This window comes from Ursus maritimus, unplaced genomic scaffold, assembly GCF_017311325.1.
Source record: "Ursus maritimus isolate PB19 unplaced genomic scaffold, ASM1731132v1 scaffold_1, whole genome shotgun sequence".
Lineage (NCBI taxonomy): Eukaryota > Metazoa > Chordata > Mammalia > Carnivora > Ursidae > Ursus > Ursus maritimus.
Genome location: NW_024423343.1, coordinates 64,566,760 through 64,584,057, shown reverse-complemented (window position 1 = coordinate 64,584,057; position 17,298 = coordinate 64,566,760). Strand labels below are relative to the sequence as shown.

The following is a 17,298-nucleotide window of genomic DNA, read 5'->3' as shown; positions in this document are numbered from 1 at the left end:
GCTCTTTGAAGCTGGGAGGCTACTACTAGAGGTAACAGAAGACTGAACTGAGATACTTAGGACTTTCAGTAAGCTGTGAGGAAGATGATCTTTCAGCTGTCACATATTGTGTTAAAGATATCCTTAAACAGTGTTCTGTAACAGATGGAAATATAGGCAGGGTACAGCTTATACCACGAGAGTAGATAATTCCTACAGTTGTTGAGTACATAGAAACATTGAGTGGAAAACATAGTCGTAGTAGACATAAGAAGTCCAGAAAAGAAGGCAGACATGGAGTGATTGGAAAGATCAAGGAACAATCATTAAAAAAAAAATCCATTCACAGATGCCAAAGATGAAGAAAATCTCAAGAATCTGGTAGGTGTTTTACTAAGTCAAATAATGGAGTAAAGATGAGGTCACTTACTGGGTAGACATTTATGTAATTGTCTGCCCAGTATTCCCTTTTCAACTTCTGTTGGGAATTGCTCCTCCACCTGTATGATTCCACAGGTCTGTCATGTTTTCACATGGCTCCACCTTCTTCCTCTGATTAAACCAGAGGTGAGCGTCCGACCTAAGCTATGCCAAACAAGAGTCCTATCATGAGTCTTTGAACTAGAACTGAAAAAGAGATACAGGTTTTTTTCCAGTGCAGTGGTTACAAGATATAAAACCAGTGAGCTATGGCTGAGCATGTTTCCTGACCGAGACAAAAGATGAAGCGAACATTTGGGCTATATCCAAGCTCTTGGTTAAAGCATTTCCTGAAGCCCAACTGCAAAATTACCCTTTATATGGTTTGGTAGTTCAGCTTTTTCTTTCCATTCTAGGAGTCGGGTTTTTTTTTCCCCCCTTAATCTAGTTTGAGTTTGTTTCTGTCTTGTGCCAAAAAGGAAGCTCTCTCGATTAACCCTTTTTTTACTTGTTTATCCATTTCAGTTTTCTCATATAAATGAGGAAATGTACATGTCAGCATACACATACACAGATGCCTGATCAAATAATTTGAACCAAAAGTATGGCTAAATTACAAATGCATTTTCATCAACTATTTCTTCTCTTGTGTGAATACTACTGAAGCATTTTATTAGGTAATTCAATTTGAAACAACGATGTCCTCTTTTGTACAGAAATCAGTGTTTATATATTTCCTTCAATGGACATGATTTCTTCAGAGGCTGTGTATATTAAAACTGTATTTTTGTGGAGCCAGAATTAGATATTATGGTTTTTCTGCACCTATATTTCAGCAACAATGACAGTAAAAATTTAAATGAGCTTACAACTGGTAAGACACCATGGTCAATTAGTATGGATATTGGTCTGAGCAGTCAGCATTCATACCAGTTGAATTTTAGATCTTATTGCTGAGATTTCCTGCACAGGACAAGTGGATTTTTTTTTTTGGTCTATAATCTCCCACCCCTGCCAAAGGATATAAGTAAACTACAGATGAACTTACCAAGTTTCCTACGGTCAATACACTACTGAATTGACCAGTCATTGGGTAGTGCTCCATGGCCATAAAGAGGGTATTTAAGACAATGCAAATAGTGATGGCAAGATCAACAAATGGATCCATAACAATCAAATTCACAAGATGCTTTACTTTTAACCATGCATCACAGCAGTCCCAGATCAAAAACACATTGGCAAATCTGTACCAGCATGGTGGACATTTCTGTCTAGATTCTTCAAGTTCTAGGGGAATAATAAAGAGGAAGAGTAGTAAATAACAATAAAATTGAATTATTGTTGCTATAGAATATACATTATTTTATAAAATCAATGCTTCTACCTGGGGATGGAAGTTCATATTGCTTAGCTTAACAAGCTTGAGAGGGCAATCCCATTAAATATTTTCACAAAATACTCATTAAAAATTTCATAAAAGCATGTAAACATCTTTCTCCTTTAAATACAGAAAATAAACACCTTCAATCTAATATTTTGCTTCAAATTAATTTTATTATCTAACAACTAGGTAATTATTGGTTGTATTGCCATATTTTTTATCAAAATAATTTTTATTTTATTTTTAAATTTTTTTAAGATTTTATTTGTTTGAGAGAGACAGGGAGACAGCATGAGCGGAGAGAGGGAGAAGCAGACTCCCTGCTGAGCAGAAAGCTAAATGCTGGGTTCGATCCCAGGATCCCGAGATCGTGACCTGAGCTGAAGGCAGATGCTTAACCTACTGAGCCATCCAGGTGCCCCAAAACAATTTTTAAATAAGCTTTATAGAAATATTAAATATATCAAACGCTTATTATTTCTTTTGGAAATGTCTGTTTTAGAACACTGTCTAAAGCTGTGATCCTTATTAATGTGTGCAACCATTCAGCATTAATCTTGCACACAATGAGAATGTAGTATGTTCTTTTTAGTATAGATTCAAACCCATATCTACTTATGTTATTCATATTTATTCGTATCTTTCAGAATTTTAACATAAAATATTTTAAAACGTTTTTTATAATTTTAATGGGTGAAACCTGTTATAATTATTATGTGACTATTTAGATATCATACACACCAGTAGGACAAGATACAAAATGTAACTGCTATTTTCTAAAGAACACATGTTAAATACTACTTATATAAAAGGCTTGTAAAATTGCAGAACTAATGTAATACCCCTCCAAACTTCATGAAGTGGAGAATTATTTAATGAATGAACAGGGGGGTACTAGTTGCTGCCTGTTCACATGTGTCAAAATTGGCAAGTGTTTGTGTAAGCTCTCCTTTGGAGGAATGTAATGGTTTCTGTGTATGTGGAAGATGGAGAAGAGATCTTTTCTTAGAGTCAGTGTTGAACACAGGTTTTCATTTGTTCAATTCTTTCACATGCCTCCCCCATCCCTATCACTACCTCCCTGCCCGGAGAACAGACTAAAGCTTAAAAGAGATGTTTCCTAGTGCTTTTGCATACCAAGACTTAAAAAGGGAGGTGTATATTCTAATTTGTTAAGGATGATGTAATGTAATGATAAAAACTCACTGACATTATATGGAGTGGGGAAATACCACTCTGCAGACAAAATAAGGAGTTAAAAAGAAAAACAAACAGTATTAGTTTTTGTAACCAGTGTGATAATACTGTATTTTATATATCATCTGCTTAGTTCTGTTATGCAGTTCTGATCTTGGGTAATTGACTTTGGTAATTCTATGAGAAAAAGAAATAGCTCCAAAAAGCATATAATCATGTAAAGCTGACTGTCTCATGTCCTGCTTCTTACCCTCCATTGTGTTGGTCAGGATACTAGCTATGCTCATGGCTCTTTGCCTTCCAGAGGAATCCTCCATCATCTCCATTGAAATCTGGTAAGAACTTAGCCTTCTCTTTCTGACTTCCGTTTCAGTGGTGGTGCCCTGCAAACCAAATACTGATGGTTCAGACCACCCTTTCAATGAATAATACAACACCACATAGCATTTCTTTGGAAAATCATGCTACATGCAGTTTTTCCAGGTAATAACTTTCAAGTTATAATAAAATACTGAGTCTATTGTTAAGTTATAAACACTTTTTAAAAATTATCACAGGTGATAGTGTTTAACAAGAATTTACCAGTTAGATGCATTTGTATAGGGCAATTTTGTTGCAGGAATGTTTTAATTAACCTGTTGGAATTTTCAGAGAATTTTTCATAAGCATGCTAAAGTCATATATTGTTTTATTTCATTCAAATACAGATTATTTTCAGCTTATCTCAATAATTAATAATCAGATCAGTCTTCTCCCCCCAAAATAGTAAGGTTATAATGTTGCAAGGCTGAATTGTTTTCTTTAAAGCTATATTGACAGTATTGACATATATGGGCCAATTTTTTTCCATGCACAAACACAGATGTACAATGAAATGTGTGTGCTTTCCTGAGATTTCTTTGATTATTTCTATATGCCATCCTATAAGAAATCAAAACATTTTAGAGTCATTTTAATACACATCAAAACATTTTAGGATCCGTGTAATATTGATATTTGTATGGAAACTGCCTATTGTCAATGTATTGGTCATGATAATACTTAATTTTAAGTATATTAAATTTCCAGAATATGAATAATTATATAATTGTGTGTGAGCATACATTTATAATAACAATTTAGTTTTCACAGTGCCCATTATTTTGTGTTGGTAGGTCTACTTAATTTGCAGATATGTTTTCTCTCAGACTCTAAAAACTCTAAGGCATTTGAGAGCTAATGGTCCCATACAATTCAATTGGTTCTAAAGATTCATTGTTTTTCGTTTAATAGATCATATATTATTTTTGAGGCATTTCATCTTGGGGAGACAGGATAGCATAACAGGCTAAACTGGCCAGGCTTTGATTATTTCAAATTGGTGTATAATGTCAGTAGTAGCTAACTTATCTATTATCACCTCTGGCGGAAGTTGTCCAGTAGGTGAGGTTAGAGCTGATGGTCCACCCACCAAGGAAACCACACCATTGCAATCCACAGTGCTGTGCATCTTCCCATTTGCTGGAAGCCCTGGCACCATCCTGGATGACATACTGGCCTGACTAACGTTACTGTTGCGTCGCTCTCCATGTCTGTGCGGCACAAACAGTGAGTCTCTCCGGCTCTCGCTGTCTTCAAATGTACTGTGCTCATCATCAGCAAAGTCATTTTCAGAACCGACATCCTTTGCTCGACCTCTGAAGCTGAAAATGCTTGTTTTGCTATTGCGTCGTGGGGAAAACAGGGAGCCACGGATACTTAACAGAGACTGAGGAGAGAGCAAGGAAGAAAGGAATTGGGGAGGGGGCGGGGAAACACAGTTACTTAACAGGTCTTAATATTGCAGAATCTATTTGCATTTGGATTAGAATAGTCTTGCTCTTAAACACAGGTAATCAAATTTATAGAGAACACATACGTTTTGATATTTTTATTAAAGACCACAATGCAAATTTTTAAGTATAAGGAGTGTTTTTTCTGATTGAAGACTCCTAATTTGCAATTCGCTAAGTGCATAACCATTTCATTTGATCTTAACTCTAATACTGTGAGGTGGATTTTGTTATCATGTTATAGGTGTGGAATGTGATGCTGGAAAGGACAAATCTTTCTGGAGGAAGTGGTGGTTAAACAAATAGTAGATGGCTTTTACTCTGAAATGCTATGATCTGAAGGGCATGCAACTTGGAAAGTAAGTTATGACTCAAGATAGATTGCTGGCTCAAATTTAAAATATCTGTACCAAATATGTTACTTATAGATAATGTTTTAAAAACAAAAATGTTATCTCTCTGTTCTCTTCTTTTGAATTCTAAAAGGAAATTAGTTTACTCTTTTTCTGGATCTGTTTGTCTCTGTCCACGTGGGAATAAAAGTCACGAAACTTACCTATGATGCTGTCTTCCAAATTTGCTAATAGTTTCCCAAATAGCTACTAGTGAGTGATTCACCTTAAGAAAATATATGTCGTAACAAACACAACAGAGAGAATTCCTAAAGTGCCATATAAATAGTTATTATTACATAATTTCAACACTAGATTAAAAAAGCAAGACATACATACATGACTTTACCAAAGAGAGTGATGTGTAAAAGACAGCTTCTCCTTCTGATCTCACTTTAATTTTATTAAAAGCAACTGGGTGATTCAAAACCTTTTTATTACATATGTTCACAAATAAATTGAGTAAATGGTTTCTGGTACTAGAAAATGAAGATTTAACATGAAATCCATTCTTTCACCTTTTGAATGAATTTTCAACTAGCAGCACCAAATATCTCTATTCTAGCTTTGGTCATAGTTTTCAAAAGCATCTCTATTCAGTCTGTGGAATCTTTGTTTACTCTCCTTATCATTAACAATTACATTCCCCATTGTTCCCCCTGCTTGGACTCTTGTGACCTCTCCTACCTGTCTTCATAGCCAGGGTGTATATATATATATAAATCTGTGTGTGTGTATATATACACACACACACGTATATATGTATGTATGTGTTTATATATTTGTATGTATATGTGTATATATATATATATATATACACACACACACACACACACATATATGCATACATATCCATATGGCTGCAGCAAACATTCCTGGACCTTCCCATTCTTCCTCCAAACTTCAGTATAAAGCCAAATAAAATAATTTTAGTGGGAAAAAACATAGGAAAGGCAGACTCCATCAAATTTATTTTTGGATCCTCTGCCTAATTAGGTCATGCTGATTTTCTTAGGCCCCATTTTTAGCTTTATTTTTATGGCTTTTCCCAGACTGCAAAGCACCAGAATAATCATTGTTGCCCTCTGTCATAGTGATGTTCTGGAAAGATATTATTCATTAAGAACTGTGCTGTTGCTTTGGACTTAGTTAAAATATCTACAGGAGCTATTATTGGCTATCCAGCTTGTCCAACCCAAGACCGTGTCTTTGTGACACTCAGTTTGTATACAGTTGGCTACCAAATGTCAGACAGTAGTTAGACTGATTTTCTAGTTAATCAAAGTGATCAAGAAATCAGTTATTATGAAGACTTAAATTCAACCCCCAATATTGAAGAATGTTAATGTTTTTATCTCCTTAGACTCAATTTTAATTATCAATATTAGTTATTATTAGACTTACGTTTCAAAACTTTAATATGTATTTTTAAGTCCCAGTTTTGTTTTTTGTTTTGTTTTGTTTTGTTTTGTTTTTTTGACTTGGGATTCAGTAAGTAGGGGATAGGAACTCTGGAATCTGAATATTCAACACACATTCCAGGTGATTCTAATGTAGGTATTAGAAGAACACTAACTTTGTCTTACATTAATTCCTAGGGTGGTTCAATGTTATCATCTTAATATACCTGTGTTCGGTGACTGTCTTTGGAAACTGAAAGTCAGTCTGTACGATATTGGAAACTGAAAATCAGGATGTACAGTATATGGAATGTATGCATGTTTATAATGTATCTGGTACATGCCTTTAATTTGGATGTTTTTATGTTGGGGTGTTTTCAAAGGCATTCCAGAATTTTGAGTTTATTTGAAACTTCTATTCACTCTTTGGAAAGTATAATAATGGGTGTGAGCACAGCTTTCAAGGCAACAGAGACTGAAAAAGAAGATAACAAAAATAGTATTCAGAGAAAATAAACCAAAAATAACACACTAGAAGATGCAGCAAAGTAGAGGGAATACCCACAGCTGTGGCAGCCCTTTCTCTAAGGAAAATAAGCTTTTATGCTTTAAAGACCAAAAGGCCATTTTTCTTAGCCTCAGGCATGGCAAAACACAAATCCCAGGTATCTTTATTTTTTTGCTTGTTCCAAGAAGGTAAATAGGAACTTTCTCTCTTATAATTTTCATTAACAAAAGGGAAAATAGAAGAAATTAGGTCTGTAAAACATAATCCTGAATGTAGGGATTGAACTTGAAGTGAGCTGGGAAAAGTCAAGGTGCAAGATGATGCAGAGAATGTAAAGATATTCTAGTGGAAACGTAAAGTGAGTATTGGAAATACTTAATAGCATTTCAGGTTAACTGTATGTACCTATCAATATTTTCAATAAATCAACAACTATACTTGGTTAGAGCAACAAACCTTCTGGTTTAAAATAAATTGTCTTGGTGTGTCCAAACAACATAGCTAAAATCTTCGGAGGGGATTCACTTTTCATTGTACACTCTTAAGTACCTTTTCATGTTGTACTATGAACATGATTTGTTTATTTGAAGATAAAATAATGTAATAAATGTAAAATAACATTTAAAAATTTATGTTAGTAGAGGGTAGGACACCCATAATTTGTGACTTCTCTGCCTTGACATTTTCAGAAGATAAATTTGTTTTGAACGCATGCCATGTCCATCTTACACTTCCTATTCCTACTACCTTCACCGATTCTCTGTAGTATCACAGAGCCCTTTTTAATTTATACAACCGGAAATTGTAAACTGCTTCTGGCATATTTTTGCTTGTGAGTTGTGTTAATGCTCCCTGCCTGTCTTTGCTGGGGTTTGTAAATATCAATGTTAATAGCATCTTTCTTTTACTTTTGAAATATCTCCCATCTGTCTATCTGTCCTTTATCTATCTACCTATCTATTTATCTAACTACCTACTATTTATCTACCAATACTACAAAATGAACTACATATGACATATGCATATACTGATTCTATTTTTAGTATTAAAACTCTGGCTGCCACCTAATTTCTCTCTGCCCCTAACCTCTCTGTGGTTCACTCAACACAGGCCTCCCAGCTGTTCCTTGAGCGTTCCAGGCGTACTGCCATGGCAGGGCCTTACATTTGGCTCTTTCATGGGTCTGGGATGCTCTTCAATGAGATAGTCTCTTCCCTTGCCTCCTTAAAAATCTCTTTGCTTAAATGTCTCCTTTGCAGTGAGGACTTCCCAAACCACCATATTTAAAATTTTTACATCTACTTAGTGCTCCTGATCCCCTTCTCGTGATTTGCTTATTTTTTCCCATAGCACTTATGCCTTCTAACATAGTCTGTAGCTTATTTATCTTATTTATTGTCTGTTTTCTTCTTTAGTATAAATTTCCATGAGATCAGTGAATTGTATCTTTCTTTGGTTCACAAAGTATTTTCATTTTCTAGAACTATTTCTGCTACATAGTAGGTGGTCAATAAATATTCGTTGATTGGCTGAGTGAAGTAATCCAGTTTCTATTTGAGCACAGTGATGAAACAATGATGGAAACAATACTGTTTTCAAAAACATATAAATATGCTTATGTAAATATTGCTACTGTGCATACACATTTGTGATCATTGCAACTACTCAAAAGTTTTTAGTTTCCCTCATTTGGAATCACTCATCAATTTTAACCTAATAAGAGCTTTACTGCTTGTCACATAAGGTTTCTATATATTGTGTAATCTCTCACAACTCTTTAAGGTGGACATTATTACCCCCTTTTACAGAAATCTTACAAAAATACAAGTCACTTGAGTAGGGTCACAGAACTCACTTGGGGGTTGAGATATGAACACAAGCTTATGTGGTGTCAGTCATTATAGTATAGTGTCAAATACTCCTAATGACTCCTAAAACAGTCCTAATAATGCTAAAATATCAAGGCGACAGTTTAAGACAAAAGAATCTGGTCAAAGAAACTAACTTCCCCAATAGAGCTTCCAGTTAATCCCAAATGTGATGTACTTATTTAAACCATACTTTATATTTGTTTTGGGCCAAGATAGTAATTGGATCTCTTGATATTGGCATTATCTGGAGGAAAATGGTTTTTATCCTTTAACTTCTCGTGTGTACATCTATTTTGTCCTACTATGAGAATTCAAGTTATTAATAGGGAGTTTATTTTTTAAAATTTTATTTACATATTTGATACAATTGATAAACACCCATTGATAACTTGCGTATGCTCTTTCCTCCCAACCAAGAGCTAAACACTATGCTGAATTTGTGCGTATCACTTCAATTTTTTAAAAAGTTTTTTTTCTTTATAAAAAGGATATCATACCTCTTGGTTGATGTATAGTTTTTTGCTTTATCTTAATTACATAGTGTCCCTCAAAGCATTATTTTTAGGGTATAATTCTGAGCCAGATTAATATGATTAGAAAAGTTAATAATTCATCGCACATGAAATTCTAGTGGAACCAAATAGTGTTCAAAGTCATAACTATACTTATCAGAGATTTCACAATTATTTACTCTTTACATTATGCAACCCATAAAATGTATTAACAAACAATTAAAACCACTTTCCCTCTTTGACTTGAAAATATGTTGAAGAACTGTGTAGTTGGCATTAAGTCAGAGCAAAAATAGACTGTCTTCAATTTAGATCTCTTCCAAGAGCATTTAGGTCATCATTTCATTCTAATATCTCATAGCGTGACACCATGTCAGCATATATAATGGAGACTTATGACAGCATGGTTCACATATCAAAAGATCAAGGCAAAATCCAGAGACATTTCTTTTCAAAATTCATGCATATGTGGCAATCACAACCTCAGATAATAAAGGCAGACACCCATATGCAAAGATAATAAGTTCATTTGAGGTCTCAAAATGAAAAAGGTAAACAAGAGATTGCAAAACTCTCACTGAAGAGAGAAGTCTGACAAGTTTTACCCCTACACCCCCCAAAAACAGAAAATTAAGAAACATGGTCTCAAAATAGTGTATGCTTAAAGCTGATTGCCTTTAAAGTTATTAATGGTTTAGTAAAAGTCTCTTTTAAAGGCAGCTTATGATACAAATTAAATAATCATGTTAAATGTTAGTTCCCTGTCCCTCATTTATATCAGATATTACAAAAATATACCAAAACAAAATACAGTAATTACAAAGCAATAGCAATGACAGAACAAACTGGAGCACTTCGTAGAAAACCATACCTGATGAGGGGAGTAGAATTTCTTGTCACTAGTCAGTCGGTTTCCATCCATGGAGAAAAGGAAACTTCTTCTTTTGACACTGTCCTCAGATTCAGATTTGGGAAACCTGTCTCCTTCTCCTTTGTTGTTTCCTTCAAGATGTTCCCTTTGTCTTCTTTTCTTCCTTCGGTTCCTCCACTCCTTAGCACTTTTAGAACTTAATTTTGATGCTTCTGATGAACTTTCCAGGAGCTCTCCTAACCCACCTATTCCACTGAAATCTCTTGAAGCAGCTGATGCTGCTGCAACTGCCTGTTTAAGACAAAGCCAGGCACTGTTTACAACAAGTAATTTTGGAAACCGTTGACTATGGTACAGATATTGCCATTAAGACTACTAACTGTAGGTTAACATTGTGTCTTCTGGTCATTTCATTGTGTCTTAAGAGAGTTTACCTAATAATGACAATTTAAGACAGTATAAAGCAATATGCTAACCTATGCATTAAGGCAAGAAAAGTCTGGTTTGGCACATCTCTTGGAAAGCCTTTAAAAAAAATCTAACTCTTTTGAGATTAGCTTCATTTTCAAGGAAAATTGCTCTCTTAAAAATATCTTCTACATTTTAAAAGCAAATGTTCTCTTAGTGGTGCTTGCTGGTCTGATTACTATTCCAATTCCATCCACAGGCTTGTTCTTCCCACATGTGATTGTGAACAACCGAGTGGTATTTTTTCCTTCTAAATCTAGGTCTAAGACTTTTTCTTTTCCCTTTCTGTGAACTCAAAGCATTTAAAGTGTCTACTATTTTACCACTAGTTAGAAGTACTGGGAATATATTGGCTAGTTTGACCTCTTCCTCCATCTGAATTACACTTAGTACCATAGTTCACATCCTTGGGCTTATGTTAGATCCAGAGATTAACATGATTAATTTATTACATAGCACTTTGTTTTAAATTTTAAATGTTTATAAATTATCTATTATTATTATAAATAATAGCAAATGATTAACATATCAATCAACAGGTACCTGAAATAATCATTTAAGGGATTATGAGATCTTCTTTAAATATTTTCTTTTTATGGTTCAGCGCTAAATATATGTAATCATTTTGAATTTCCAAATATACTAAAGAAACAACCAACTCTAAGATGAAGAATGGCAAATTGTTTTGTAATGAATATTTTTAGTATTTTTAGACTGGAAGTGATCTAACCATGACTAGAGGAGATGAAACTGTGATATAGTTCCTAACAAGGCTAAGTTCTCATTAAGTATATTCCTGCTTTTAAATATAATCATGAAAGTAGAAATGATTAGATTATGAGAATACTGGTTCAACTCTTTACATATACAACTCTTTACTAAATATAAACAACTCTAATTTATCTACCCATTTTGTTTTATTTTCTCGACTAGATATATGCTACATAGGAATTTTGTCAAATGAGTTTGTACACATTGCCTAGTATGTCACCTGACATAAAAAGTGTCCTGTAAATGTTTGGTGAATACAGATGAAAAAGGCATTATGCTGTCAATTGTATCAGACACTGGGGTGGGGGTGGGGGAAGAATAAGAAATATATAGACTTGAATTTTCAAGATATTGTAAAAAACTGTGTCAGAATGGTCTGTATAACAGAAACATTTTAGGAAAGAAGATAAAACTATTTATAAGGAGTTTGACAACATGTACGTTTTGTTTTTTTCTTCCTGAGGAGATGCAAACCCCCCACAGTAGCTTCCATTTCTGAATCTCATCTCAACTACAATTACAAAGAAAAAAAAAGGTTTAAAACCAAAGGTGCTATAAATACAAATTCTCTAGGATTGTCATGATCTCAGCAATGGGAACCATAGTACTACATATAGTATTAAATATGTGTGTTGGGCTAAGCAATGTAAAATGTACGTAAAATGTAAAACAGGTATTTGTTTATATTGAATACTGTATTCAATTTAAGACTCAGTATAAGACAATGCCCAGCAATTAAATGGAACAGTAATTTAGAATTTGGGAATTTTTGGAATTACATAGTCATATAACCAGATTTTTTATTCAATTCTTGATTGTTAGTATCACTTTTAATGTCAGTAATGGAAGATGAGAAATATTAAAGGCCTTTTGTAAATATGAATGAGGCTAATGTACATATATATAAAATAAAACGAATAAATGAGGCACTTATTTGTAGCAAGTTAAATATAGTTGCTTGGTAACTGATACATAGAAGATACATAATATATAGCACTTGTTGAAAGAATGAATATATATATTTATTTTTATCCAAATAAAGTCCTTAATTCTTCTTTCCACATTGTATACATAGTAACACAGCGCAACACATAGTGTTAATCATTTATTGACTTGTTTGTGGTTAGAAACAAAGGAAGTGGTGGTAATATTCCTTTGCCATAATCCTGAAACTCATGTTCATTTAAATCACTTCCGGAATTTGTTTTGCATAAAACATGATTTCCCTACCTATTCTGGATAACAGTTCAAATAACTCAAAACTAAAGCATCTCTAAGGCAACAATGGTAACCTCCCGACACAACACATTTTCTGTGTCACTCATCAACTCAATCTGTCACTTGTTCCACTGCCAGTGATTTGCCAATTCCCTCAAAGGCAGATGTTTCCTGTCACCTCGTATGTCTGTGTACCTGTTTCTATCCATCTCTGTGACAAGACCAATGTCCTGCTTACTTAGACTAAGAGTACTGCTTTCACTGGCTTGATGAATTCCTCTCTAAATTAAAAAAAATTATGTGACAGAATGAGAGAGAGAGAGAGCACAAGCAGGGGAAGCAGCAGAGGGAGAGGGAGAAGCTGACTCCCTGCTGAGCAGGGAGCCCAATGTGGAGCTTGATCTCAGGACCCTGAGACCATGACGTAAGCCGAAGGCAGACCCTTAACCAGCTGAGCCACCCAGGTGCCCCTTGATGAATTCCTCTTTTAACAAATAACAAATATATGCTTAGTATTTACTCAAGGAGTAACGTTTAGTTCTTCTGATAACATTTCTGAGTGATTCAACATAAGCTGTATAACTCACTGTATTTGTGTGTCCTTAGGAAATAAAGCCATGTGACTGCTTGTAATTACACTTCACTTTAAACGTAAATCCAGTTTTAAAAACCCATTCAAAATTACAAGACATTAACTATAATACCTTTTCCATTTTACCTCTAATTATATTGGGTCTCTTAAATGCCAATATTTCTAATTTTGTCCCAAAACTTACTATTAAATTTTTCCTATCAGACCTATATACACAACATATGGGATATGTTGTGTTGGGCACCATTAGGCATTTATTTTTTTTATAATGTTTTTTTATTATATTATGTTAGTCACCATTTAGTACATCACTGGTTTTTGATGTAAAGTTTGATGATTCATTAGTTGCGTATAACACCCAGTGCACCATGTACTACGTGCCCTCCTTACTACCCATCACCATCCTATCCCATTCCCCCACCCCCCTCCCCTCTGAAGCCCTCAGTTTGTTTCTCAGAGTCCATAGTCTCTCATGCTTCATTCCCCCTTCTGATTACCCCCCCTTTCTTTATCCCTTTAAGTGAAATAAGTCAAGCAGAGAAAGACAATTATCATATGATTTCTCTCATCTATGGAACATAAGAACTAGGAAGATTGGTAGGGGAAGAAAGGGAACCATTAGGCATTTAAAGATCACAAATTAAATGCCAGACACAATGATGATTCAGTATAAAACCTTTTTTTTGTTGTTGTTGGGTTTTGTCTTTAATCATCCTTTAAAGTTACACTTGATTTGTGAGCTCACAGAGCTAACTGTTACTTTTTCATGTCTAAACAATGACTAGCTTCAGGAGGTCCTTCAACAGATATTAAATGAAAGTGGAAGTGATGGTAGGCTTTATGAAGTCATTGGTTAGATGGTACATTTGAAGAGTGACAGGTGGTTAGCAAGACATAAGTTACAATGGAGCACCAGTGATCTCATGGGTAGACTACATCTCCCTCTCTGTCTTGCTTCCAACACCTTCCTCTGTTTCAATATTGGCCATTTACTGGGCATCGTTACCTATGTTTTCAATAAGGAGGTAAAATTGGATTGGTACTGTGTCATCCCAGTCCAAATTAAAACACTAGAATCAGTTACCCTAGGATCAGTTTAAATTTTTGTACCTATGAAGCTAAAGCTGAGCCAAATCATGATTTGATCACTGGAATCCAATAACTGACTTTTAAATGAAAAGAATGCACATTTTTTAGTTGACCTAATTAGGATGTGGATAATTAGAATCTTTAAACTTCTCATAGATATTGTGCACTTTTACTTCTAAATTTAAATGATTCTACTCTTTTAATTGATGCTATATTTTACCCTAAAGTGCTGAATTTCAGGATGTATTCTTACTCCTGTACTATGTATCTATGTAGTATTTTCAAGCACATTGCTTTGTCTGTTTTTATAAATGATAATAGAATAATCCAATGCTTTCAAGTACATTTATATACAATCTACAAATATTATTTCCCATGTTTTTTTAAAACTTTGAAATAATTTGCCCTGTAAATAACTAACGTATTTCATTATCTTACAAATGTGTTTTATTTATAGTGTTCTGAAATAAACTCTTAAGTACTTAAAATGTAGTAGAACTTTCTGCCAAGCATGAGGTATATTTTATAAGATTTTTAAGTATTACCAAACTTATTTAAAGCTTTCCTTATAAAATCACTAAATATAGCCATGATACTACTCTGTACATAGTGGTAAGGTGAAAATAGCAAAGCCAGCATGTTTAACAAATGCTAAGAATATGATTGGGCTGGGTTACCAGCTAAACAATCCATTGTCAAATCCGTCTCTCACCAAAAAAAAAAAAAAAAAAAAAAGAACTTAATGCTATATGTTGTGCATCTTCAAGTAACTCAGAATTATTAAAAGCTTAAATTTTGACTTTACCCATTGAATCTATAAATCTGCTGTCATTCAAATAATGCTTTAAATATCCGGACTGTCCAGCTGAAAAAAATTGCTACATATCAAAATGTCACTATGTACAAAAGTTATTTGGACTACTTCCAGTTAAGCTATAGTAACAGTGATTTTCTCTCCCTCCTGAAACAACCACTAAAACAGACAAAATACATGTAACACTGGTTTTGAAGACACGGCATTAATGGGGCATTGGGTAGGGTGGCCAAAAGATCTTCCCTCAGTGGTAGGGAATAGTCAGCCTTGGACTAGATTCTCTGCTAGTTCTACCTAACAAATCTCAAAGGTTTCAAGAGGGAAAAGGATCAAGCTGTTTATAAGTAATGTAACTAATGTGCCCAAATAAGGATCAAGAATTTTTATAGGAATACAAATATATCCAGCACCCCAAAAAGGTAAAATTAACAGTATCTGGAATTCAATTGAAAATTGTCAGGAATACAAAAAAAAATCAGTAATGTATGACCAGTAATGAAGAAAAAAATTAATTAAAACTGATCAAGATCTGACATAGACATTAGAATTAGAAGAAAAGGACTTTAAGGACTTTAAATAGTTACTATAACAATATTGTTATGTTCAAAATGTTAGAGACATGGGAAATATAAAAGAGGTGCAGATCAAGGTTTTAGAGATGAAAACTATAAAAACTGAGATGAAAAATGCACTGGATAGGATTAATGGTATAGCAGACATTACAGAAGAAAAGATAAACTTGAAGACATAGCAACAGAAACTAATGGAACTGAAATTGACGATTTCAGTCTGATCCTGAAAGTCCTGTGAAGCTGCAAAGGACTTAGAATAGTTAAAACAGGTTTGGAAAAAAAAAATTGGAGAGCTATAACTATCTGATTCCAAGATTTATTAAACAGCTACAGTAATAAAGAGAATGTGTATTGCTGTCAAGAAAAACAAATCAATTGAACAGAATAGAATCTAGAAATAGATCCATTCACATCTGGACAACTGATTTTTGACAAGGTTGAAATGCAATTTAGTGGAGAAAGAATATTTTGTTCAACAAATGGTGCTGCCGCAGTCAGAATGGCTAAAATTAACAAGTCAGGAAACGACAGATGTTGGTGAGGATGCAGAGAAAGGGAAACCCTCTTACACTCTTGGTGGGAATGCAAGCTGGTGCAGCCACTCTGGAAAACAGTATGGAGGTTCCTCAAAAAGTTGAAAATAGAGCTACCCTACAACCCAGCAATTGCACTACTAGGTATTTACCCCAAAGATACAAATGTAGTGATCTCGAGGGGCACCTGCACTGCAGTGTTTATAGCAGCAATGTCCACAGTAACCAAACTATGGAAAGAACCCAGATGTCCATCGACAGATGAATGGGTAAAGAAGATGTGGTATATATATATACAATGCAATTCTAGTCAGGCATAAAAAAAAATGAAATCTTGCATTTGATAGTGGGTGGAACTAAAGGGTATTATGCTAAGCGGAAAAAAATCAGAAAAAGACAGTCACCATATGATCTCATTGATATGTGGAATTTAAGAAACAAAACAGGGTCATAGGGGAAGAGAGGAAAAAATAAAACAAGACGAAATCAGAGAGGGGGACAAACCGTAAGAGACTCTTAATCATAGGAAATAAACTGAAGGTTGCTGGGGGGTGGGATGAGGGGATGGAGTAACTGGGTGGTAGACATTAAGGAGGGCATGTGATATAATGAGCACTGGGTATTATCTAAGGCAATGAATCATTGACCTGTACCTCTGAAACTAATACATTATATGTTAATTAATTGAATTAAATTTAAAAAAGAGAAAAACAACAAAAACAAATGGTGCTGTAGTAATTAGATACCCATATGCAAAAGAAAAAAACTCAACATAAAACTACACCTTAAACAAAAATTAACCTAAGATGGGTCATTGACCTAAATATAAAACATGAAACTATAAAGCTTCTAGGAATAAAAATAGGAAATCTTTATGATGTTGGTTTGGCAAAAATATC

The 17,298-nt window shown here is 34.2% G+C and overlaps 1 protein-coding gene across 13 annotated transcripts in view; it reads right to left on the bottom strand.

Annotated features, from left to right (window-relative positions):
- LOC103659876 (sodium channel protein type 3 subunit alpha) overlaps nt 1–17,298 on the bottom strand; it is a 78,870-nt gene that overhangs the window by 38,597 nt on the left and 22,975 nt on the right. For 7 of the 13 annotated variants that reach the window (XM_008687494.2, XM_040644419.1, XM_040644439.1 and 4 more), the window contains exons 10-13: nt 10,343–10,633; nt 4,377–4,724; nt 3,228–3,360; nt 1,448–1,686 (exon numbers count right to left, since the gene is read on the bottom strand). In XM_008687494.2, coding sequence (XP_008685716.2) covers nt 1,448–1,686; nt 3,228–3,360; nt 4,377–4,724; nt 10,343–10,633 — 1,011 coding nt within the window. Of the gene's footprint in view, nt 1–1,447; nt 1,687–3,227; nt 3,364–4,346; nt 4,725–10,342; nt 10,634–17,298 lie in introns of all 13 variants that reach the window. The other 6 variants (XM_040644404.1, XM_040644397.1, XM_040644428.1 and 3 more) reach the window with 4 other exon arrangements.